We start from the raw sequence: 25321 nt of genomic DNA on the forward strand, positions 1-25321 counted from the left end.
AATTCCTGTGTTTTCCTACAGAAGCCCTCCTGATGTCTGTGTTTGCAACCGAATTCCGGTGGTAGGTGTTGGGCTGCCCCACGTGGTCAGTCATCGCTTCCCTCCATCGCTTTATGTCCATTTTCCTCACACTTTCATTCAGCAGATACATAAGTGCTGGGTGAGGCCAGGTAGTGAGCCAAGCACTGGAGATCTAAGGAAAAACAAGCCATTGCCTTCCAAGAGTTGATGTCTGAGAGGGAGAGAGTTCATTACAAAACAGCATCCTACGTCAGCTGTCCTTGGTGGCACCTGTGTCAACTTTTTGTATGTGTCATCGCAGCCATGTTGTTGAGTCCCAACACAAGAGACTCTCCATTCATGTGCCGGGTAAGAATGCCAAGTGAGCAATTGCCACTGTCTACGGGTGTTTTCCCTTGGATCCCAGTGGCATTTGACACAACTGAGCACCTGGTCCTCCCTAATAAACTCTCCTCTTCCAGGGTTTCACCTCCTCCTCATAAGTCCCTTACATCTTCTACATATGTCTGCCCACCATGAACACGCTCATGTTGAGACCCTAATCCTCTCCTCCATCATTCTATGTGCTTCTCTGATCTCCACTCTGTGTTCTTTTTTTTTCTTTTCCAGAGCACCTAAAACTTTCTAAACTACTGTAAGATTCAGGGATTTACCCTGTTTGCCCTGTGGTGTCCCTTCTGCTTCACCCCATGCACAACTGAAATGTGCATTCTACAAACAAAGATTTCTCCCTCTTTTGTTCACTATCTCAAGCACCTACAACAGCGTCTGGTATATAACATAATCAATAAATAGCTTCTTCACGAAGAAATGATTTTTTTTAACTTTTTTGGTATGGAAAATGCCCAACACAAACAGAGTGGCGAACAGTACAATAAATTCCTAAGAACCACCACCCAAGTCAAGAGTTATCAACATGGCCGGTCTCTTATCACCTATGACCTGACTCATACCCCTCCCACCACTGGCTAATACAGATCCAAATCTGGACCTCATGTCGCCTAATCAGCAAATATGTTTATGTCCCTTCAAATGAATGAATTCCTCATCATCTCTCTATGATTTAGACTATGGCCAAGGGCTATCAGAGAAACACAGAAGTAAACTCAAGGTCCAAAATGAGGTCTTCTCTTGGCAAGAGGTAGGGAGGAAATTGTGACACCCTCGACCTTTAAGAAAATTCCAGGGTTCTCTGACAGGGCCTGGCAGTCAATGCACAAGGGCATTCTGTCCCACAGTGAGCAGAGAATTCTCATTCCTAAGGTGTATCTTGGTAATTTATAAATCAATTTTCAGCAAATCACAGAAAAATCCAAGCCAACAGGACAGTGACCCAAAATGCCTGGAGGACTTTTAATCAAATTCATTTCTGGTTGTAGTTCTTATGGGTTTTTGTTTTGTTTTGTTTTGTTTTAGAGACAGAGAGAAATAGCGCGAGCAGGGGAGGGTCAGAGAGAGATGGAGATACAGATTCTGAAGCAGGCTCCAGGCTCTGAGCTAGCTGTCAGCACAGAGCCCAATGGGGGGGGGGGGGGGCTCAAAACCCACAAACCATGAGATCATGAGATCATGACCTGAGCCGAAGCCGGACGCTTAACCGACTGAGCCACCCAGGCACCCCTGGTTGTAGTTCTTAGAAATCAAACAGTATTTATCTTCAAGGAGGGTTTCCCATTTCTATCAAAAAATAACAAAAATATTTTTTTCCATTTAATCAATGAGAACTTCATATGGCTTTTTAAAACAACCTCCGCTTAACAAAAACTATTTAATATTTGAACCATTTGTTCAAATTCTCAAAGGGCAAGAAAACCACGCCACCTCACAACCTTAACAAATAAAGTAAAATAAAATAACACAGTGATTATAAACATTACCTCTGGAGCCGGGATGCCCAGACTTCTCCGTTTACTATTCCCACTGCCTTCTGCCTCACTTTCTTCATCGGTAGAATGGGCATCCAAGCTGTACCTCCCTCATAAGTTTTGGGGGGGAATAAATGGATTTATTGGCAAGGGTCCATCTGTAAATAGATCGACACTGGAGTCAGTCCATTCTGCTTTATCACACTGATGTATCAGGATAATACTTGTATTATTGTAAAAGCTGCTCGTTTCGGGTACAGAGGGTACCCAGTGTGAGCTGGCCCTCAGCCTCAGATTTCAGATTTACTCCGGAGTTTCCTGCTGTAATTAGCATATCCAAACGCGGGGGCGGGGCCTCGCGGCTCCGTGTGTGGCAGGCTCGCGCCCCCGCCCCCATGTCCAGCTCCCGGCCGGGATCCACAGGGACCGCCTGCCAGGGGTGGGGGGGCGCTGGTTCTCCCGAGATGTGAGAGATTTGGCGAGCAGAAACCCCCTCTTACAGGTAAGACTACCTGCGGGAAGCGGATTCCTGGCCCAAATCCCATCACCCCTAGGCCTCCCCTCCTCCCCAGTTTCGGCCGCGGGGGCGAGACCCGCGTCGCAGCGCCGCAGCCGGCGGGTTGGGACCCGCCGGGGTTCCCGGGCGCGGCTCGGGCTGCCCCGTGCGGCCCCTGCGCTCTCCTGCCAGCTGGGTGCTGAAGGCTCGCCCCCCGTGGGTCTGGCGAGAACCTCCCCTTTCAGCCGTCCGCAAAGCAGACTGAGTTAAGACCACGACTCTGGTCAAGGGCCAGCATCCTCCGTGCTTACACCCGCGGGCACAGATTATAATCGAAAAGAAACTTCAGGGCAGAAGTGGATCTAAAGCCCAATCCAGGAATGGAGAAAAGGCCCCAGTGAGGAAAACAGACAGGGCTTTGAAGGGCAGAGCCCGGCACTCCGTGGAGACTACCTCACCTGAAATTCAAGGAAAACACAACCGTACCTTACAATAGTATTTCTGGAAAGGATACCTAATTCATGAAATAACACGTACAGCAATTATTTGGCAAGTCAGTGCTGTTGCTATAAATATGCAAACGGCTTGAGGTTGTGGAGTGAGTGCTTGACGTTAGGAAGGGGTGAAAGGAATGTTTTCTAAAAATACTCACCAAGACTGGGACACCTTTGTATCTCCTAAGGCTAAAGGGGCGTTTTCATGAAGGCACAGCTTTTAAATAGACCCAAACATAACTAACTTCCAAATGGGTCTCAGCCCTAGCTGAAAAGGACAAAAGTACTGTTTGCTCCGTCATTATTGGTCAGAGATCATCAGTGGTTTCTCAAGGTAAATCTAATTCAAGGATATATATTCAAATGAAATTAGGTGAAGTTATTTACTGTGTACCTTTTCTGAAATCACTCTTTCTGAACTCTGAGTGCCAAACTGTGTTCATTCTGGTGGAATTTGCTCTGTAGCTTGCCGGAGACAGATGGGAAGGAAGCTTTATTGAGCAACTAATGTGTGCCAAGAACCAGACTGAGCAGTTCCTGAGACAACCGTGTGAGGTGGGTGTGACGTCCACATTAAAAAAAAAAATTTTTTTTAATGTTTGTTTTTGAGAAACAGAGATCGCAAGTGGGAGAAGGGCAGAAAGAGAGAGGGAGACACAGAATCTGTATCAGCACAGAGCCCGATGAGGGGCTCAAACCCACAAGCTGTTGAGATCATGACCTGAGCCAAAGTCAGAGGCTTAACCAAATGAGCCACCCAGGCACCCGGGTTATCCACATTTTAAGAGCAGACTTGAGGAGGTTATAAGTATATGCCACAAATAGGGATGGGGTTGGGAGAAGAGGGTGGGGGAGATGGAACTTGAGCTTCAGACTCCAAAGTCATGCTCTTTCCACCGAACCACACCTGCCACCAAACCTGGAGAGAGAGAGGGAGGAAAAAAAAAGCCTAAAGCTAGGAAGATCTGCAGTGAGATGTCAAACATTCAATACTATATTACTAATTAGCAACTATTAGCAATTCATTTAGATTTAGAGGAATAAATTGGAAGTTTTTTGGATAGGCTGGAGATAATGATGAATGGTAATAAGAATTAAAAGATAGTTTTCGGAAAAGGATAATTTTTGTTAGTTTCATTAACTCATTCATGAGGAAACTGGTAATGCTATTGCAACCCGATCAAAGGAGACCCCAGAGAATGGGGATATTTGTAGATCAGTAATATTGAGAGGTAAAACTGGTTTTCCATGGGGGTGGGAGCAGAGAGGTCTGTCCCTTCATTGGATAGTATTCATTTGCATGTCTTTTAGTCAAGAATTGTTTCATATTGGTATTGGTTACTACAGTTTACATAGTTGTAAAATAGCTCAAACTATGCAATCGTTTTTCCTTGAAGCACAAATTCTTCCCTAGCTGGGTCCACACAGCTAGTTGCCCACACGGCATTGGACTAGTTACCCACATGGCATTTCAGCAGCCAGACATGGTCGACTGACTTACCATGTCAGCTGCCTGCCAATTTCATCCCTCCAGCTGCCCTTGAGACTAGATTGATCTAACAGCAGACATGCAGAGAAGAAACAGCCTAGGAAGGGCTGATTAATTCATCAGCAAATGTTTCACACATTTGCAAAAAGGAATGATGCCATATAAGACAAAATGGAATCTGAAGCCTGCGTTTTAAAGATCACTTGTATCTACTCTTGAAATGGTTATGACCGAAAGCAGAACTATCCTGGTCTGCATATTGAATACGTGGATCTAATTCACGCCCTTTGAAGCTCTGTGGAGGGCTTCATTTCAGCAAAGATTCCCTAGTGTTGATTTCTGTTATGGTTTGTTGGGGTTTTGGGGGGGAGGGGTGGCTTCTTGGTTTTCTGAGAGTCTAGGTCACTTAATACAAAATTTTAGAGAAACTAAGTTAGAATATTTTTTGTCTTTTTTAATTTTTATTTTTAATGTTTATTTATTCTTGAGAGAAAAAGACAGAGCATGAGTCGGGCAAGGGCAGAGAGAGAGGGAGACAGAATCTGAAGCAGGCTCCAGGCTCTGAGCTGTCAGCACAGAGCCCAACACGGGGCTCAAACTCGATAACTGCAAGATCATGACCTGAGTTGGACGCTTAACTGACTGAGCCTCCCAGGCTCCCCAGACTATTTTAGTTCTAACCTTCAGGAGAATGTTTTTGATGTATTTAACTTCCTAATTGTCTATGTTCCATAAAGATCTGGTTCTCAATCTTTCTTGTCTAATGAGATTCCAAAAGACAATGTCTGCGGAAGAGGGTGGGGTCCAGCGTATCTAGAGGGGGTGGGCTTTGGTGTATAAAGTCATTGCTCTTGACAGCTCAGATCTGAAGACTCCAGACTCCAGGAGGGGTGGGTGGGCATTGTGACATGGACTCCCAGCAGGGGGCATCAGGAAGGAGCTGGAGTTGGATCTGAAGGCAGGAAACTGGATTCCGTTCTGGAAAGAAATAAACTCAGGACACAAAAGGAACAGGTAACTCTGATTCTTTCTGTTTTAATTTGAAGAATGTTTTATGTAGCCAAACTTGTAAAGTTTGTTGGTCTGTTCTAGCTTTGATTTGTGAGGACTGTTTCAATTCCACATTTTCTAGGGCAGGCCCAATTTGAAAGATTCTATACTGTTTTCTGATTGTCCCAGGTAGAATTTGGAAAACCTTAGTGCTTACAACAATAAGCAAAGTTCAGGACTATGGAGAGTCCCACACAATGAAATGGTTTTAAAGATTGGGGGGTGGGCAGGGGAAGTAGGATGTATTTGTTTTTACTTGCCATATAATTTACATATAACAAAATATGGACTTTAAGTTTGAGTGTTTATAATTGTATACATTCATATCTATATCTCCTCAAGATATGGATACTCCATCACTCCAGAAAGTTCCCTTGTGCTCTATTGCCGCAAGTCCCTCCCCTGTCTCCCCCGACCCTCACCCCAGGCAACCACTGATCCAGTGTCTATCACTATAAATTACTTTTTGCTGGTATTAGGACTTTATATACCTTAATGGAATCACAATTTTGTGCCTGGATTCTTTGGCAGAGCATAACTTTTTAAATGTTCACCAAGGTTTTGCAATAGCTCATTCCTTTTTATTACTGATTAAATCAACATTCATTGCTTAAATACACAATATTGTTTATTCATTTACCTTTTAGTAGACATTTCGGTTGCTTCCTGTTTTTTCACTATTGTGAGTATATGAATTTTCTTGTATAGATTGCCAAATGGTTTTCCAAAGAGTTGTTGGTGGCATTTTACTTTCCCACAAGCAATGTGTATGAATTCAGCTGCTCTGAATTTTTGCCAATGTTTAGTTTGCTAGCCCTTCTGTGCTTAAACTTTCTAGTGGTCATAAAGTGTTCTCGGTAGCTTTCTTTTCCACTTTCCTGATGGTATCACTTGATAAGTAGATATGATTATTTGGATGAAGTCCAGTTTATCAATTCATTTGCTTTAAGTTGAGTCCTATTTGTCATTTCAGTGATACACTTTCCAATCCCTATGTCATAGAGATCTGTTTTCTTCTAGACAGTACTCTGTGGTTCCTTGAGTTGATTACATCAAATCTGGTTTTGTGTATGGAGTGAAGTAGAGATCAGTGGAGTGCATTTGAAATAAGATGAAGGTTAAAATACACTAGCTCCCTAGAAATGGGCAAAACCACCCTCCGATCCTGATTTTGCAACAGAGCAATGGTAATTAAGCAATTCCCTGGAATCATTTCCCCATATTTTCCCCCAGCATCAACTTGCCTGGATTTAAGCATACTGTGTATGGCTCCTTGCCTTATTTGGATGTTTCACTCAAAGCTATATTCTCTTCTACTTTTGTAGTAAGCAGGTTGAAAGGCATAACTAGTTGTTCTACTCTGTTGTCTGTGAAAGCATACATTTCAGTTTTCAGTAATCAAACTTTGGCTTTGCTTCTGACTGGTGAGGGGCTGGGCTCCAGCGTGTTGAAAACCTGAAAGGTGGGTTTTTGAAAAGTGTAACAAATACCAGCCCAAACTCTGTTTTTAAAAAGGGCTTTGTAGCCTAGGGATTGAAACCATTTGCAAATGTCATCTCTCTGGACTAACTGCCCAAGTCTTTTGGCATTTAGAGGTTGTAAGATTCATGGTTATCTTAAATGACCAGTCTGATGCTCTGTTATTTGAAATTGGTCTTTGGACTGCAGTAAACATTCTGCAGAATAATGTGAAAATGAGGCCAGCCCATTTTCAGATGCTAGTTGACCTTTCAGGTACCCTCTCTGAGATGACTAGAATGTTTAGTAGGGAGAACTGGGCATTAGTTGGGTGGAGACTAGGGATTCTGGATAGTTTCCTCTTAAATTATTGGCACCTCAGTTCATTCTGGCAGTATCTTCAAAACAAGCATGAAAGACGATCTGATAAATTGATGCCTTTCCACTGACCCAAGTCCCTGATACTCCAGGCTCTTTGTTATAGGAAACCTTTGCAAAACCAGGTTTGGGAAGGATCTTTACTTTGACTAGGTCATCTTGTCCCCTGCCTCAGCAAGCTCACAGCTCTGAAAGCTTTGACTGTGGGAGGAGAATTCCATCTTCATGATGTGGGTAGTAGAATCACCTAGAGTCCCCCTAGCTAGGAAGGCCACCCAGTCCACTCCTCAAGGAGCCAGGATGCCCACCAGCATGTGCCAGTGTCTGAAGTTTTTGCTTGTTAATAGTTGCCTGTTCTACGCAAATGGAAATATAAGTTCAGAAATATTTGGGGCCACAGAGTTTTTACAGTTATACTTAAAGGTGCACATGCATAGTCTACCCTTTCAGAAGCAGGACACTGACAGTGCTTGCAATTTGGATAAAGTCCACATTGACATGGCCCCAATTTGATCCCCCATGGCATAGATGAACAATACATGAAAATTTTTGTGTGCCCAAATATGGAAAAAGTCTTGTACACACAATGAGTCAATAAGCTAACAAACTGAAGGAAATACAGCGAAGTGGATGGCTGTAGACTTCAGCAAGCAGAAAATGTGAGTGCTAGATTTACATCACAACTCAATCCAAATAGGATCCTGGGAACAATAAAAAGAGGTTTCCTTTTTGCCAGACCATAGAATGATAATGACAAAGAACTTATTTTGCAGCCAATATAAGAAAATTGGGAGTTTCAGGGACAATATTATAATTCAAAGAACACTTGAGATTATTGGTAAAACTATGCACATTCATATGAAAAAGCCAGTTGGAAAGATTTAAAGACGTGGTTAAAGAACAGTAGAAGTGGCGAAAAGTCAATAATGTGTTAATGATTGGAATGAAAGAGGAAACAAAAACACGAACTCTGATATCGAGAGACTGGAAACATGGAAGAAGATGCATAAAAAGAAATTGTTCCGAGCCAGATGAAAACAAAAGTAGGGAGAAGCCACCCCAGTCCAACCTGGTCATCACTGAAACACAAGTAAACCTTACATTTTTTAGGAGATGGAGAAAAGTCTATGAGCACCTTAAAACAAAGTTGGTTTACATACACTAACACAGGGCTTGTTCCTCTGAAGAAGGCTGCAGCATCCCACTCACCCTGAAGAAAGGGAGGTGGCCTTTAAAAGTATGAGAGAAGAGACTAGAGACTTGGCTGAAGGGTCCCTGGTGAATCTTAATGAAAAATAATCATTCTTTTCTTACCAACAGAAAGAGAGAGGAACATATCATTTCCAAAATAGTTTAGATGGGTCTCTTCCCAATGCAAAGCTGTCTGTGGTCTCCAGAGCTCAGGCAAGGTCAGGTGTGCTGGCTGATAACCCCAACAGTGCACGTGACCATTTACTACTGGGGCCCCCGCGATGTGATGCAACTGTGGAGATGGCGCAACTTGGTTAGAAGTTAGTGCTCTCTAGTCTACTGGGCAGGGAGAGAAGGAGACTGCACCCTGCAGGGGAGGGAGGAGTCCCTGTACCTGGGAGTGAAGCAGAAGTGCTTGCTCAGTGCAACCTCTTCCACCGGCTGTTGCTTGTGGAGAGCAACTCAGAGCTCTCCCTCTGAAGCGCTTTCCTACACGGCGCCCCGCCAACCCAGGTAAGTTTGGTGGTAGATTCAGCTACTGCTCCCAAGTGTCCTCCAGAAAGAGCAGCTGATTCATTCCGCCTCTCTTGTTATTACTGGCATTTTCACTCTAGATTTCAAGCCACGATAGTCCAATAAGCTGACTTTTGTTTGGAGAATGTCCTTGTGTTGTATTTTCTTTTCATCGACTGCCAAAATAATGTTCTTGTGCCTTTTAAAAATGGTAATGGAACATATGAGAAATATGTGTGAATTACTACTGCAGGAGCAACTTTTTGAAAGATTAGCTTAAGCGCAGAAAGGAGAAGGGTCAACATCTTGATTTCAGAAGCATCAAGTCAGAAAATCAATCCAATTCATGACCTTGAGTTGGAGTCAGTGAAGCGAAGGAAAGTGTAGAGTATTCTCTAGGGGGAGGACACTAATACAGCGTGAAAATTCATGATCAATGAATGGGAAAGCATCCTTTCCATGATGGTGCTTTGCTGTGAACCTGCGGGCCTCTGAGACGGAACAGGTGTTCTATGATGATGTTAACAGGTGTGCTTATGAGGGACATGTTGAATATTTAGTCCTGTATTTTCCTCGGCAACTTCTTTTAAGGTTTTTTTGTTTGTTTATTTATTTTTGAGAGACAGAGAGAGAGAGTGTGTGTGAGAGAGAGAGAGAGAGTGGGGCAGGGGCAGAGAGAGAGGGAGACGGTATCTGAAGTGGGCTCTGCGCTAACAGCAGAGAGCTTGATGCAGGGTTCAAACTCACGAACTGTGAAATCCTGACCTGAGCCGAAGTCAGATGCTTAACCTGCTGAACCACCCAGGCATCCCCTCCTCTGCAACTTTTAATCTCATGACTACATCCCACAGAAAGATGTAATATATGGTTGATCATTTTTGTATGTTTATATGTTGATAACCCAAACAAAGTCCAGAAAAAAAATAGGCTCACTCTGTGGAGCACTGTGATTTTTTAATATATTTTTCTGCAACATTAAAAAACAAATTCTGTTTACAGCTCACTGAATGTTTTTGACCCCCCCATCTGAAAAACACTACTGTAAAACAAACAAGGAATTGGAATCTTGAGGGGCTGAGCAGGCACACGGGGTAAGATTGCTGAACTTGGAATTGGAAAAACCGAGTACAAATTCAGGCTCTAATGCTCATTAAAGGTGAAAACCTGCACAGACATTACTGCCTCTGGCCCTCAATGACCTCATCTATACAATGAGGACAATACCATCTCCTCTATCTACCTCACAAATTGTCAAGGGAAAAGTAAGATAATTTTCCAGATATAAAAATTACAGACTGTCTAACCTGAGTATCATTAAGTTGTCTTGATGCCAGAAAAGAGCAGCATCTCTTCAATAAAATAAAAATAAAACGTGGTGATCAATACTTCCAGTACTTCATGAGACCATTAGCCAGAGGTTTCTCCAGTAGGAGAGAAGGATTTTGGCCATACCTAGGTCGTTGGGTTGGAAATCCAGGGGCCACATTGACAGTGCCTCTGGGGACAGCTGGCCAGGAAATGAGAGGAAAACACCCAGGAGGTGAGGATGGCGCCACAGAAGTATGAGGCGCCTGCCCATCCGAGTAGAGGGGAGACGTAAACTTGGCACCAACGGACCCGACCCTGAACTCAATCTCAACCTTTCTTAGCTGAGAGACCGAGAGCCATAAGGAGGCTCCATTTCCATGTCTAAGTTGGGGACATTTTAGAGACATATAAAAAATATGTAATTACAGCTGATCCTTGCACAACATGGGGATCCGGGATGCCAACCCCCTGCACAGTTGAAAATGCACGTAATCAGCTTTTGAGGTAATAAACTTCTTAAACTTAACTACTAATCGCCTACTGTTGGCTGGAAGCCTCACCGTTAACAAAACAGTTAGATTAACACCGATTTTGTACATTATATATATTATACACTGTATTCTTACAATCAAGTAAGTTAGAGAAGAAAATCATAAGGAAAGGAAATAGATTTACAGGACTGTACTGTATCAAAAAAAAGGTTCCACCTGTAAGTGGACCCAAGCAGTTCGAACCTATTGTTCAAGGGTCAGCTGTATAACACATAATATTAAATATAATGAATTAGGGGTGCCTGGGGGGCTCAGTTGGTTAAGTATCTGACTTCGGCTCAGTTTAGGATCTCGCAGTTTGTGGGTTAGACCCCCACGTCGGGCTCTGTGCTGACAGCTCAGAGCCTGGATCCTGTGTCTCCCTCTCTCTCTGCCCCTCCCCTGCTTGCACTCTCTTTCAAAAAAATAAACATTTTTTTAAAGTTAAAAATATTAAATATAATAAATCTATATCATATATTATACAATTATTATAAGTACATTTATTTCACAGACCCGTGTTTAATAATTATAATGATTATTTATATAATAACTTCATATGATTGTTATATTATATAAAAGTCTAATAATTATACATCAATATATATATAATGTATATAATGAAGATCATTCTAAGGATTAGAGGCAATAACTAAATGTCTAATACAATAACAGGTACCATACTTGGTGTAAAGCAGGAGGTAAACTAACAGTACTGATAGGTTATTGTCATCTTACCCATGCGATTCGCAGGCTCTTACTTAAGTAAGATAAAGTAAATCAGTGCCTTCAGAAGGTGGGTGAAAGGTCATGCTGGGCTAGAGAATTTCAGATACATATCTGTGTGCCGTGATAATGGAAGGAGCCAGAACCATGCTATTTATTCAGTGCTAGATACAGGCACTCCAGGGTCCCTGCTGGAATTTGGGCTGAATGGGACAAAATGGGTCACAAACAGGAAGTGATGTATGCACGTGAAAGGGCTGGTGGGCTGAGGCAGACAGAGTGTGAGAGGCATTTCCAAAACATCACAGTCACCTGAGGATTTTTCTACCTGTCCTGGACTCTTGAGGCCCTAGAGAACCAGAAAAGAATTTCAGGGTCTCATGTCTGTCCACGTGTAGTTTTGCAAAACTCCCTGGATGATTTCCATCCACTTCCCCCTCCACCCTGTTAAGATCCAAGGCTGTGACATGGAGCCAGGTTCCCTGGGGATTTGGGTAAGAGACAAGTGGTCCTTGGGACTCCTGTGTCAGAATCATTCTATGTATAAATACAGATGCCCAGACCCCCCAAACCTACGGACCCACACATTAGTGAGCGAGTCCGTATTTTCACCCAGCTCGCAGGGGGTCTGATATGCCAGTCAAGTTTACACAGTCTTTGTTAACTGGCCGGCATAGGAAAGGACTACGAAATGAAGCTAGTGCTAGACAAAAAGACTTTGGGGCCGGGGAAAGTGAAAGAACAGCCAGACATTCGCCTCTGAGAAGTTTCCCAGCAGCAGTGACAATGGCTGTAGCCCTGAGGGCTGAAGATGTGTCCTTGTTAAAGGTCTGGCAGCTCCTGTCGCCATTAAACCAGGAAACTTGAGCCCCTTTGCCCAGACCTTGTTGGTTAATGGATTCCTGCTAATGTTTGGTTAGATGCCTTTTCCTATTTCCTCTGGCAGAAAACCTTTGGAACATGTGTTTGTTTCTGTGGGGCAGAGGCTTGAAAAAGAGTGAGGAAAGGAAGCTCAGCATCCTAACATGCAGGTGTGAGCCCCCTAGATATTGCTCTGTTATTTCCAGCTAAGGTCAGACACCTTCCCTCCTTGTCTCCTCATTAAGCCAGAATCCCCATGGATCCTCCAACCTGAAAAGAGCAAAGGGAAGAAAAGAGCCTTGCGTTTGAGCAGCAACTCTATGCCCAACATGGCACCACATCCTTTCCAGATACCAAGGCACTTGATGCTCATGGAGAGCCCACACACGTATTAGGATCATTACCCGCATTTTACAGATGCACAACGAAACTGCGAGGTACTTGTAGAACTAGGGACCTCCTGCACCTTTACCTGATGCAGCTAGCAGTACACTCTGGAAAAGTGGACACATCTTTACTAGTTCTCAGTAGTGAGATTTGTCTTCTGCAAGACATACCATGTGTTGGACACTCAGTTCTAGGCACTAGGCTTAGAGCAATGAACCAACCAAACAGAACACCCTGCTTTCCTGCTTACACTGTACTGGGCCATAGACTGTCTTTTCCTGTGTGACTTCCCTCACCAAATCCAGCTGGGTAGTGAAAGAGAAGAGTTAAGAGATGAAGGGACAGATGATCCAGAGAACTCTTAACAGCCCGGGGAGCCAGGAGAGTAGTGCTAGTTCTCTGAGATGCATGTAGAAGATGAAGATGATGACTTGTAGTGGACAATACATGGTCAGCATAGATGGAGAGAATGTTCTTGATGTAGAGTCTGTAGATGTTACCCCATTAAGACCACCCTTTGAAAGACAGGCTGACTTCAAGAATCCCTGATAGACTTTTAGACTTTTCTATGAGAACATTACTTACAAAAAAAGAAGGCTTTAGGGGTGCCTGGGTGGCTCAGTCAGTTCAGCGTCCGGCTTCAGCTCAGATCATGATCTCACGGTTCATGGGTTCAAGCCCCACGTTGGGCTCTGTGCTGACAGCTAGCTCAAAGCCTGGAGCGTGCCTCGAATTCTGTGTCTCCCTCTCTCTCTGACCCTCCTCTGCTCATGCTGTCTCTTTCTGTCTCTCAAAAATAAATAAAAAATATTAAAAAACAAAAACAAAAAACAAAAAAAGAAGGCTCCAGCAGTTCGCCGATGTTTCTAGCAACCACCCAGGAAGAGATAAATCCCAAGCATTGAGGGCTAAGGGTAGTCAAATCCAGTATGCTCTTGGCAAAATTTTCACCTTATCCGCATTGCTGATCAAAATCCCATCCAAATTTTGATTTCCATTGTCTCTGTACTGCTTCATCAAGGGTTTTGTTGATGTAAGTGGACAGTGGTTCACTCATTTAGCTCAAGGTAGGAACTATGCTGTGGTCTGGGGTCACCTTATGAAAAGATGGGGTGACCCAGTAAGCTCTCTCCACCTCCCTAACCCCTAGCAAAGTTCCTCTTCCTGGATCCCTAGAATTCCACTCAGTGACTTGCTCTTCTGGAGTGAGAATTACTTTGCCTCTCTTGGGTCCTCGTTCAAACTGCAGTTGACCTGGGAAGTCATAATCTTTAAGATGAATGTGTTCATGAAAACACTTTCTCCCGTCACTGCAAGAGGACATTGTCATTAGATTACTACCAGCAGCTGAGTGAAAAAGGACCCCCAGAATGAGACAGAGTGGAGCAGATGGAAGTCAGGGAGATCTGAATTCAAATCTTGACCGTGTGGTTTGAAGCCAGTTGTAAGACACCTTGGATCTCCCATAGGCTCACCTTGGAATTTGGAGAAACAGTGTATATTTATGGTGGTTATTATCAGGACTTAATTAGATAATATGCAGAAAAGCATCATATTCACAAGAAGTTAGTTTCCTTTCTATAAATTATCTCAAAGAACTTAACCCCATCCACAGCCACCAAAAATGTATATACTTTGTAAGTAGAGCTTGATCCAAACTAGGAAGGAATGAAGGGATTTTCCTATTGCAGATACTCCATTGAGCTTTTTGTCTGAAGTTTGAACTTCAAGCAATCTTATTTGTGGGTTAGGAAAAAAGTATAAACCATTAGTGAGCTGCCTGCCCCACTGAGGAGTGTGAAGCTGCAGACTGAGACAAGAAATGGACCCCATCATAATGAAAAGTGGAATAACAGTCCACAAAGTGATGCCTTTCATTTCCAACATAGAGTCAGCATCAACCTGGAAAAGGGGGGAAACATGAGAGAAAATGGCCAGTCAGGTCTGTACCTGGTTTAATTTTTTAGCGGAAGAATTACAAATTCTCAGATTGGAGACACCTCGTAAAGGTATCTTGGATGTCCATTATGTGTCAAGCACAACATTAATTGAATGATAGTCTAATGGAGAGATAAATGCATAAATGATCACATGTCATTCAGTGTGTTAAAGATTTCATGGTCGTGGTGCAAAATATAGTGGGCAGATTCATAGTAATTTGATCAGCTAAATGGATTTGACCTCCTAAAGTTACTTGACCTACCACGTGGACACCAGTAATTCACCACCCCATGTTTTACTTACTTGCAAACATTAATTAACCCATTGTTTACCATTTATTAGCAACTACTCGTTATCATGTTTGTGGTTGGAGAGTACTAGGGAAGTGTGACCCTGTCCCACAATAATGACCAACAGGCCCGTTGACAAAGGAGGGTTTAACTAGCGCCCCTAAGGAATATTTGAGAACACTATTCATTGTTCACCCCTTCCATTTCAACTACAGACAGATGAAACGTATCCTTTCACAAAATGTTTAACAGTCCCTTATTCTTTATGTCCAAGATACCAAAAATGATTAAACATTGGCTAATTTTGGCTTTGTTTCCATTTGAACAGCAATGAGTTGTTTCAAAACTTCACCGAGCCATTCCTGGATTTATCCCACTGTGATCCTGTGCTTATTTGGATTTTTCTCCATGATGAGACCCTCAGAACCCTTCCTAATCCCATATTTATCTGGACCAGATAAAAACCTGACCAGCTCAGAGGTAAACTAATACATATACACATCCAAACGTGGTTTGATTTTACAGCATCTGAACAAGACTTGGGGGTTAAGGTTTCTTTCAACTAGAGACACTAACACAGTGACCTCAGGGATTCTATCTTCATGGTATTTGTCATTTAGTACAATTATTCAAACTACTCTTTCCTCCTCACACTTGCAAAATGGGAAATCAAAACACACTCTATGTGTAAACACTATTTTAACTTCTGTAGAGTCCTACCATTAGTCTCAATGCATGCTAATTTTCAGGTCTCAATTGATTCTGTTAGCCTAATCCTAAAGTAAAATCTCTGCCAGGCACAGGATCTAGTCCTGATAAACTCTTAGGCTGCCGAAGGTCTGAGCAAGATCGCATAAAGAATGGTATCAATTCTGTAGGACACTTCCTCAGTCTTGTAACCTATTTACCAGAAGGTGAGACATTAACAGCTTTATCTCCCAGTTTTAGTTTCCCCTGAAGGTCAAATTCTCTTACTTAAAAGATTTGCCTCCCTTTTCATGACAAGTGCAACAAGAAAGTGCACTCACCCAGCGAGAGCACTACCAGGCCCGGTTTTATAACCTCCAGCCGTAGCCAGGAGAAACACTGCAGGGTGTGCGGTTCCACCTAGAAGCCCAGTCGATGCTACTTAATTTAGGGGTGAGGTCCTAAGGACAGAAGAGCAAACTTATTGCGGGATGATGTAAAATCACTTAGGGGCAACTCTGTTTCCGGTTTTTTCCAGATGTCAGATGTCATGACTAAGATAAAACAAAGGACAAAGGTCCAAAATCAGCCAGTGAACCGGTGGGGGCTGCTTCTGTGACCACCATGGACCAGTTAATGCACCAGTTAATGCACTCAGAGATGCCACTCAGTCCCACTAGCCTTTCAAATCACTGAACTTTTCCTCTTCATTGACCTTGGGACCCAAGGAGGTTGCTGTAGACACCAGAGGTGCAGGACAAAGGCGGGTGTGACTGAGCCACCAACGCCACCACACCCATCCTGCCCCAAGATCAACTCCTTAGGTCAGTCCTTTCTTTCTTTTTTTTTTTTTAATGTTTTACTTATTTTTGAGACAGAGAGAGACAGAGCATGAGAGGGGGAGGGGTAGAGAGAGAAGGAGACACAGAACCGGAAGCCGGCTCCAGGCTCTGAGCTGTTAGCCTGATGCAGGCTCGAACCCACGAACGTGAGAACTGACCTGAGCCGAAGTCAGAGGCTTAACCGACTGAACCACCCAGGCGCCCCAGTCCTTTCTTTCTTTGAATGATCAATGAGGTCTCCTGCATTTCTGACTACAGCCAGGTGATGCCCACATCAAATTGAGGCCTGAATTGAGCAAGCAGAGTTTAACCAGTAGAATTGGGAGGGAAGAGGGTTTGGGAGCCCAGTAAATTTGGCCAGGAAGAAAATTCTGTGCACTACTTGTTCCCACTTTGTAATTCTGTAACGTTATTGACTCTTCACTGTCTTCACGTGTGCTCATCAGACTGTGGATATTCATGACATGGTGATGGATCAGATAAACATAAAAGCTCTTCAATTCTGGGGCACCAGAGTGGCTCAGTCACTTGAGCATCCAACTTCGGCTCAGGTCATGATCTTGCAGTCCATATGTTCAAGCCCCATGTCAGGCTCTGTGCTAACAAGTTAGGAGCCTGGAGCCTGCTTCAGATTCTGTGTCTCCCACTCTCTCTCTGCCCCTCCCCCACTCGTGCTCTGTCTCTGTCAAAAATAAACAAGCATCAAAAACAATTTTTAAACGTTGTTCGATGCTTCTAACATAATAGCCACTTTGTCTATGTTAAAACCTTTGAACAAGAAGAGAACGATGTATTTTAAGATCCTGAAAACCCCAAAAGGGTCCGTTGAACAATTGTTAATTAATTCAACTTAAATGTATTTTAAAAGAGTTCAGATTGCACATTAAGCACATATATTCTGTTGGGATTCGAATACATTTATAAATTGGTTTTATTTTAGAGAAGGGGAAGGAGCTGTCTTTTCCTCGAAAATCAGTTTTCCATTGTGCTCTTCCCTAATATGGAGACTATCCTATCCAACTGGAGGCAGAATTTGATACTGGGCGAGCAGCCTGTACCATCGCAATGTACTAACTTAAAAGGTATCTCTTTCACCTCCTGGTGCTTCATCGTCACATGATCTGTCTTTCAACCTCACAGATCACAAACGAGATCCTTCCCATTTGGACATACTCTTACCTGGCCCTGCTGCTCCCGGTGTTCATCCTCACCGATTACGTCCGCTACAAGCCAGTCATCATCCTACAAGGGATCAGCTTCATCATCACCTGGCTGCTTCTCCTGTTTGGCCAGGGAGTGAAGGTCATGCAGGTTGTAGAGTTCTTCTATGGGATGGTCACTGCCACCGAGGTGGCCTACTATGCCTATATTTACAGTGTGGTCAGCCCAGAGCACTACCAGAAAGTGAGTGGCTACTGCAGGAGTGTCACCCTGGTGGCTTACACGGCGGCCTCGGTGCTGGCCCAGCTCCTGGTATCCTTGGCCAGCCTTTCATACTTTTATCTCAACGTCATATCCTTGATCTCCGTCTCCGTGGCCTTTCTTTCCTCACTTTTCCTACCGATGCCTGAGAAGAGCATGTTTTTTCATGTAACACCCAGCAAAGAAGTACAGAAACCACCAAACAATGCTGCAGTGTTAGATGGAACTTACAAGGTTAACACACCAGGTGGTGAAGAGAAACCCACTTCAGAAATACCCACCATTTCGGGGACCCTGGATAATCAGCGGTTGAAAAAGCCATTGCCAGGAAATGTAGTTTTGAGTGTTTTTGTGCAGTGGTTCCAAGATTTGAAGGGTTGTTACTCCTCAAAGCATCTTGTTTACTGGTCCCTGTGGTGGGCCTTTTCCACAGCAGGTTTTAACCAAATTTTGAACTATGTTCAAATCCTGTGGGATTACAAGGCGCCATCCCAAAATTCATTCATCTATAATGGGGCAGTAGAAGCTATTGCAACCTTTGGAGGTAAGGAAACATTGATTTATTTTCCTTTGATGGACCACCCCCATTAAGTTTATATCTCCAGTTGCTAAACTCAAATCCATGGTCGTTCTGTTCAGAAGGCATATTAACCTTCTCTCTCTCTCAATATCTCTCTCTCTCTCTCTCTCTTTTTCTCTCTCTCTCTCTTTCGGAATGGAAGGTACAGGAGATAAAAAGAAAAAGAGGACCATGACACTTTTATTTAATGTGGTAGACTTACAACAAGTAACTCAAGAGCTCAGGATTATGCATCAAATGATTAAATTCTAGCCAAATTCCCAAGATTCCATTTCATCACCAGGAAAGGTGTTAATAATGCCCCATGTTCTTCCAGGATTGTTTTTAATATCAAAAGGAAAATACTCGCCTTGTATATAAGTAAGTAGTTTTTATTATTTTAGAAAATGGATGAAACTGTTGAGACTTCTGGATTACCAGTGAAAGAATTTTGTTAATAAAGAATTTAATCAGCTCATGCTCAACTTTAGCCATTTTAGGTTTGACACCAAAAATCTCCAAAAGTAGCTTTCCTAAGAGATCTAAATGAGAAGTGGGGTATATGTGAGAGTCATGATTCTAATGTCAGAAGGAAATCTGCCTTTGAAGTTTACAATAAATATTTATATCCTGGTAAATGGAAACTTAAATTCAACTGAGACTTTAAGGATATTTTCTAGGAAGTAAGAGATTTCCACACCCTCGTTTATTAAAAAAAAAAAAGTCAAAAAACTCATGTAGTGTCCATTCTCTTATTGTCTCTCTTTTGGGAGGCTTCATCTTAACTCTTGCAAATCAGAACTGCACTGGAATTGGTTTATTGAAATGATTTCTCCTATGTTCCAAGTTCTAGGGGAAAAAACAATTTTATTTCCTTTGTAGCACTGGTTCTTTCCTGGATCACATGTGGAGAGTGGATTAATCAAATGTTAGTAATTTGAAATATAAATACCTTTCATTTTGTTAAAGAGAACTATAAGTACTAACCCTAGTTACTGTCAATTATTAATCTATTTTAATAAAGTTTACTTATTTATTTTGAGAAAGAGAGCACACTTGAGTCCAAGCAGGGGCCAGGACAGAGTGAGGAAGAGAGAGAATCCCAAGTGGACTCCACGCTCAGCACTGAGCCCGAATCACAGAATCCCGACACAAGGCTCAATCCCATGAACCATGAGATCATGACCTGAGCCAAAATCAAGAGTCAGATGCTTAACTGACTGAGCCACCCAGGCACCCCAATTATTCAATCTTTTAAACTCTGTAAGTCAATACAGAGTTCACCCAAATGAGGCCAGATCTCAAAGACATTGAGATAGAGACTAAAAGATAAAGATTACTAATAAAGACAAAAATGTTCCACTCACTGCAACCCATCTGTTACCCATTGAAAAACTTTACAATAAAAAAACGATAAAGAAAGGCACGTGTGGATGAGCCAGGTCTACTACCCACGCAGCTGTCTCATCCTTCTCTATCTTTGCCCCTCACATGTTGTAGCACGTGACTGGGTTAAGTATCATTTCTCCCCAGTCTGCCCTGGTAAAGAACCTTTCTGGCCCCTCTACATGGTACAGTACATGGCATACAGCAGATACTAATTAAAACCGATTGGAAGAATAAGAGGTAAAGGGAGAAGCCAAAAGAAAGCATGGTTGAGAAAAAGATAAATCCACATTTAGGTGGCTCACGCTATTTTTGTGAAAGCCATATATTCATCTTGTACATTTACCTATGGATGTTTCAAGAGAGCACGTTGACTTATCCCGTGTGTAAAGTCAATGTGTTGGATCTCCCTTAATGTTTCTTTTTCAGGAGCCATGGCTGCCTTTGCAGTGGGCTTTGTGAAAGTCAACTGGGATCTCCTGGGAGAGCTGGCTCTAGCGATCTTCTCCACCATTAGCGCAGGATCTCTGTTTCTCATGCATTCCACAACCAACATCTGGGCATGCTATGCTGGCTATTTGATATTCAAAACCAGCTATATGCTTCTTATAACCATCGCAGCGTAAGTATTACCAGCTGTGTCTCTCCACGCCTACACCCACACCAGATTCTCTCTTCTGTTGCCTTTCTACAGTTCCTTGCAGAATTTCAGAAAGATTTGAATCACTTGCAGTATTAAATGTTGATTACATATTAATTTGGACACAATTAAGCCAGGTTTTCATTTAACTATTTCCCCTCTAAATGTTACTAAGATTAGTCATCAAAGAAAAAAAAAAGTTCTGTGCATTCATCAGCCAAAAGCAATGATACACCATCAGGTTGTGATTTTTATTTCAAGCCTTTTGCCATCACGGGACATGGTGCAATCTGGTTTTGAATGATCACATGTAGATTTCATCACTAGTTTCATTTAGTTGTGTAATGGTAGGCATATACCTTTGTGTGAAGCAAAGTATACTCAGCAAGTTATAAAAAGTTGTATTTTGAAAAAAAGAAGTAAATACAACAATTCTAAGAAACTGTATATCCCAGAAATCTTTTTTTTAACAGTAAAAAATGTTTTGTTCCATATAGAAGTGCAGAGAAGGCTGACTATAGGAAATGTGCTTTGACATTAACCAAAGAGATAAGAAACATTTGAATTTCAAATCACAGGAAAGAAATAGAACCAAGCACTGTATTAAGTTTTGGTTTTTAATATGTGAAAAATATTTGATACGCAGTTGATGAAACATAGAAATATAAGCCCCCTGGGAAAAGATCATGGAACAAAAGAAAGAGAATAAGTTTACTTTTTTCATGGAAATATGTCAGTTCAATGAATCAAGCTCATGTCACTTAAGTTTCTTTTATTAATGTGAGGACATTGTTCAGGTAAAATTACATTACTTCTTTTTATTTTAAGAATATTGCAAACCCAAAATCTTTCACCTTTGTTCCAAAGGACAGCTCTCAGTAACATACATTTGCCACTCATTCATGAGTTTTAAGATGTCCAACTCTATATAATTATCAGAAATAAATTACAGATTCACTCAACTGCATAGCCAGGCATGATCTGATCTTCCAAAGAATAAATAATTCATTCACCTGCAAAAATGTGGAACTATTAATACAATCGACAATAAAAAGAATACCTCTCCAAATGATTCCATAGATTGGGCGTTGCTTACACTTTCACGAAAATTCGCTGTGAAAGGTATCTAAACTCAGATAGCGTCGAATATTCTCGGGTTGTGAGAACTTAGAACATTTCAGTGTAATTTCCGGAGGCATTAAATTGGAGAGGAGGAATTTTGTCATATTTCCTTCAATCGTATTTCCAGTTGGCCTTCATCTATATGTTTTCATTCCCTTTCTTTGCTCTACCTGTTTGTCTAAACTAGAGGAGATTTAGACAAAACGTACTGGTAACAAGATATCATGTTTATCTTCAGTTTCTGTCTTTCAAAGGTAAAAATCCCATGCGTGTTTTGTTTCAAAAAATGTAATTCAACGTTTCATGATAGATTTCAGATTGCAGTTAATCTGAGCGTGGAACGCTATGCCTTGGTGTTTGGAATGAATACCTTCATTGCCCTGGTGATCCAGACCATTATGACAGTGATTGTAGTAGATCAGAAAGGACTCAACCTGCCAATCAGCATTCAGGTAAACTGCAATACTGCTGTTTTCCTCCTCAGGTCGTTGAGGGGGGAATGTGGAATCACTGGGTAATCTCAAAGGGTTTTTTCAACCTCACCACTGCCAATACTTAATTCTTGACTTGCTTAGCTAAATTTTTAAATAAGCAATGTCTTAATTATCTTACTGTAACACAAAGTAGGTTCTCAGCAGTCATCATAATCAGCACTTGCCTGTGCCCCCTAACGTCTCATCATGCCCCCCATATGTCTGCTCTTTCTCCCATTATCCTGCCCCAAGGTTTAGGGGATTCAACTAAGAATGTTACACGGCTTCAGAGCTCAGTTTCTTTTCCTGACTCCACAGAAGTACTTGAAATCAGTCCGACCTCACATTTTACATATGGACTTGGAAAAGGCAGGGATAAGGCATGTAGGAAGTAACCTCATTATCTACAGCTCACTCTTGGAGACACTACATATAACACTGCACTCTCTTGCAAACATATCCATGTCTGTGGGATTTAGTGATTCTTTTCACTATTGTAATCTCAGCTGGAGTTTGAACCCAAGCAACCTTGGCTCTAAAACCCACTCTCTTAGCTACTGCATTTCTTTTAGTTTTATTTTTTTAACATTTATTTATTTTTGAAAAAGAGAGAGCACAAATGGGGGAGGGGAAGAGAGAGAGGGAGACACAGAATCCGAAGCAGGCTCCAGGCTCTGCGCTGTCAGCACAGAGCCCTACACGGGGCTTGAACTCACAAACCATGAGATCATGAGACATTTAACAGACTGAGCCACCCTGGTCCCTCTAGTTACAACATTTCTTACATGTTTGTACCTGATTCTTCTAAGATAGAAGAAAGTATTGTGCAAATCTAAAATGACCCCTATTAAGATCATGGATCTTAGTTATCCCATAATCCAAGCAAATCAATAGCATCTCTATGTGTTCTCAATCACATAGTCATATTTTGTGTGTGTATAATTAATTCTATTTGTTCTTCTCTAGTTTTTAGTTTATGGGAGTTATTTTGCAGTCATTGCTGGCATTTTTCTAATAAGAAGCATATACAACATCTGCTCAACCAAGTGCCACAAGCAGGCCCAGAGCTCTGCTACAAGTCAGAATCCCATGGAGCCCCATGAAGATGGACCCAGGAGTGTCAACATGGAAACAAGACTCTAACCTTATGGTAACCCTGCATCCACCGAGCAAGGACCTCCTGGTCACAAAGTCACTGAGTGATGCAAAGTGACACACTTCAAAGCCTAGGTTTCAATGAGCCTTTTCAAAACCACAACAAAATATCAGTATTAGACCAGATATCTATGTGCCCAGCTGGATACATTCAACAAATCCCATCATCTCAATCTAACAGCCCGTGCCAGGGACCCCAGTGAGTAGCAAGGACTGGGCAATTCTGGTTTTGGGTGCTCATCAGGACATGCAAACAGCATGGAAACAAGCGTGAGAACTTTCCACCGTTCTCGAGTTGATGTTCCCCACTCCTAAGCAGAAATACTAACTGGATTCACCCTGTTGCCTGGCTTAGGTCTTTGTGGCAACTTACTGAAACTGGCAAGAGTTGGGCGGGTTTTTGTCACCTAGCCATTTTCCTTCTTCTTCTATTAAGTATATTTCTATATAACATGTAGTTCTCTAAGAGAATTTCAAGGTTTGGTCCCATTTCTAAGGATCCCTCTTCAATCCTGATAACATGACATTATCCACATGCTAAAATTTGATAATATCACCATATAATTTTGTCATGATTACTTTTCACCGTGCGTTCTGTTGAGCTTTGCTGTTGAAACTCTACCTCAAGAATAGCTCTAGACATTCCTGGATGTCCACAGAATGACAGTCGAGTCAACTCCTGGTGGCCATCAGGGAGACAATGAGCTTTCTCCCTACCATGACCCCAGATCTGTGTCTTAATGCTGTGTCCGTGTGATCTCTGTGTAAAACAGAGAAACTTAAGTAGAAATCTCTAGGCGTTTTTAAGTATTTTTAAATAAGAAAACACTGATAGGGTGGGGGAAACGCCTAATTTTTAAGTGGCTTGTGCCAAATAAAATAATGTGAGCAAAAATATTAAAGACTCTTTCTAATTTTTGGATGAATTGTACTGAGAATCATCTGTGCTTCTCTGTCCTCCGAAACTTCAAAAGAGGATATTTTGAACAGTCTGCCATGGAAATAAAGAATGCCGATTCAAGATTTGTGTTTTAAATATACTTCTCTTCAAATTCTAAAATCCAGTCACTGGACCGAAAGTGAAACTTATCCCCAAAGCCAACACTTACTTAGCAGAGAAAAGTAAGGACGTTGCTACTTCTATCAAAACCAAGGAAAGGATGACCATGATTATGCTTCCTATTTGATTTATTGGAATCGCGGTCTAAGCCAACACAGTTAGACAAGGAAAAAAATGAGAAGTGAAAACCTGTAATAGAGGAGGCAAAACTATCATTATCCCAGAGACTACAAGGATACACCCAGGAGACTCAACTAAAAACTAAGATCACGGTATATAAAGTGAGTACATAACAATCAACAGCCTTCATGGCACAGCAACCATTTAGAAGACACATGGGAGTTAAAGACCCGAGTTATGGTAGGACCAAAATAATACAAAAATAAGTACATCTAATCTATTTAATAATCTAATTAATGTGTAAGGCATTTATGAATATGCCTGGTGAACACTTTTGAAGATTACAAAACAACACCTAAATGTATGGAAAAGCCTATCTTGTTCTTGGTTAGGAAGAAAAGTTATGTAAAGACATCATGCTTTCTAAGTAAGTTTATAAGTTAAATCCTATCCCAGAGGAAAAAAATACATTTTTTTTTTCAGAACCCGTAAGGGTGATACTACATTTTGTTTGGAAAGCTCACAAAGAACCAAGAAAATGCTTTGTCAAGGGAAAGTGAGATTAAATTATTTGCAGAGAATAACATACTACACTAAACTCTTAACTACAATAACATAGCAACGTAAAGAGACAGGCCACTGGAATAGAGTATAAAGTTCTGAATTAGTCCCTAATTTATATGGGGTTTTAGACTATGATAAAGACACATCTTATACAAAAGGAAGAAAAAAATGGACTATTTAATAAGATTGGCACAATTCTTTAAAGAAAAACTAAATTAGACATTAAAGTGATAAAATAACTTTATCAATATGCAATATATATACTCAGATATAAAAAAATGAAGCCACAAAAA

General features: G+C 41.8%; 1 protein-coding gene across 4 annotated transcripts; it reads left to right on the forward strand.

The window, feature by feature from the left end:
- The first annotated feature begins 2266 nt into the window (after nt 1–2266).
- SLC19A3 (solute carrier family 19 member 3) lies at nt 2267–24305 on the forward strand. 4 transcript variants are annotated; one of them, XM_029933665.1, is made up of 7 exons: nt 2267–2388; nt 3342–3431; nt 15327–15478; nt 17668–18493; nt 20324–20516; nt 21967–22108; nt 23096–24305. In XM_029933665.1, the coding sequence occupies exons 3-7, from the start codon at nt 15329–15331 to the stop codon at nt 23270–23272; spliced, it is 1488 nt and encodes a 495-aa protein (XP_029789525.1). In that variant the 5' UTR covers nt 2267–2388; nt 3342–3431; nt 15327–15328; the 3' UTR covers nt 23273–24305. The 4 variants fall into 4 exon arrangements, with proteins under 4 accessions (XP_029789525.1, XP_029789527.1, XP_029789526.1 ...); XM_029933667.1 differs by lacking the exon at nt 3342–3431; XM_029933666.1 differs by lacking the exons at nt 2267–2388; nt 3342–3431 and adding an exon at nt 5233–5379.
- Nucleotides 24306–25321: the final 1016 nt, after the last annotated feature.

The sequence above is a fragment of the Suricata suricatta genome, chromosome 3, assembly GCF_006229205.1.
Source record: "Suricata suricatta isolate VVHF042 chromosome 3, meerkat_22Aug2017_6uvM2_HiC, whole genome shotgun sequence".
Lineage (NCBI taxonomy): Eukaryota > Metazoa > Chordata > Mammalia > Carnivora > Herpestidae > Suricata > Suricata suricatta.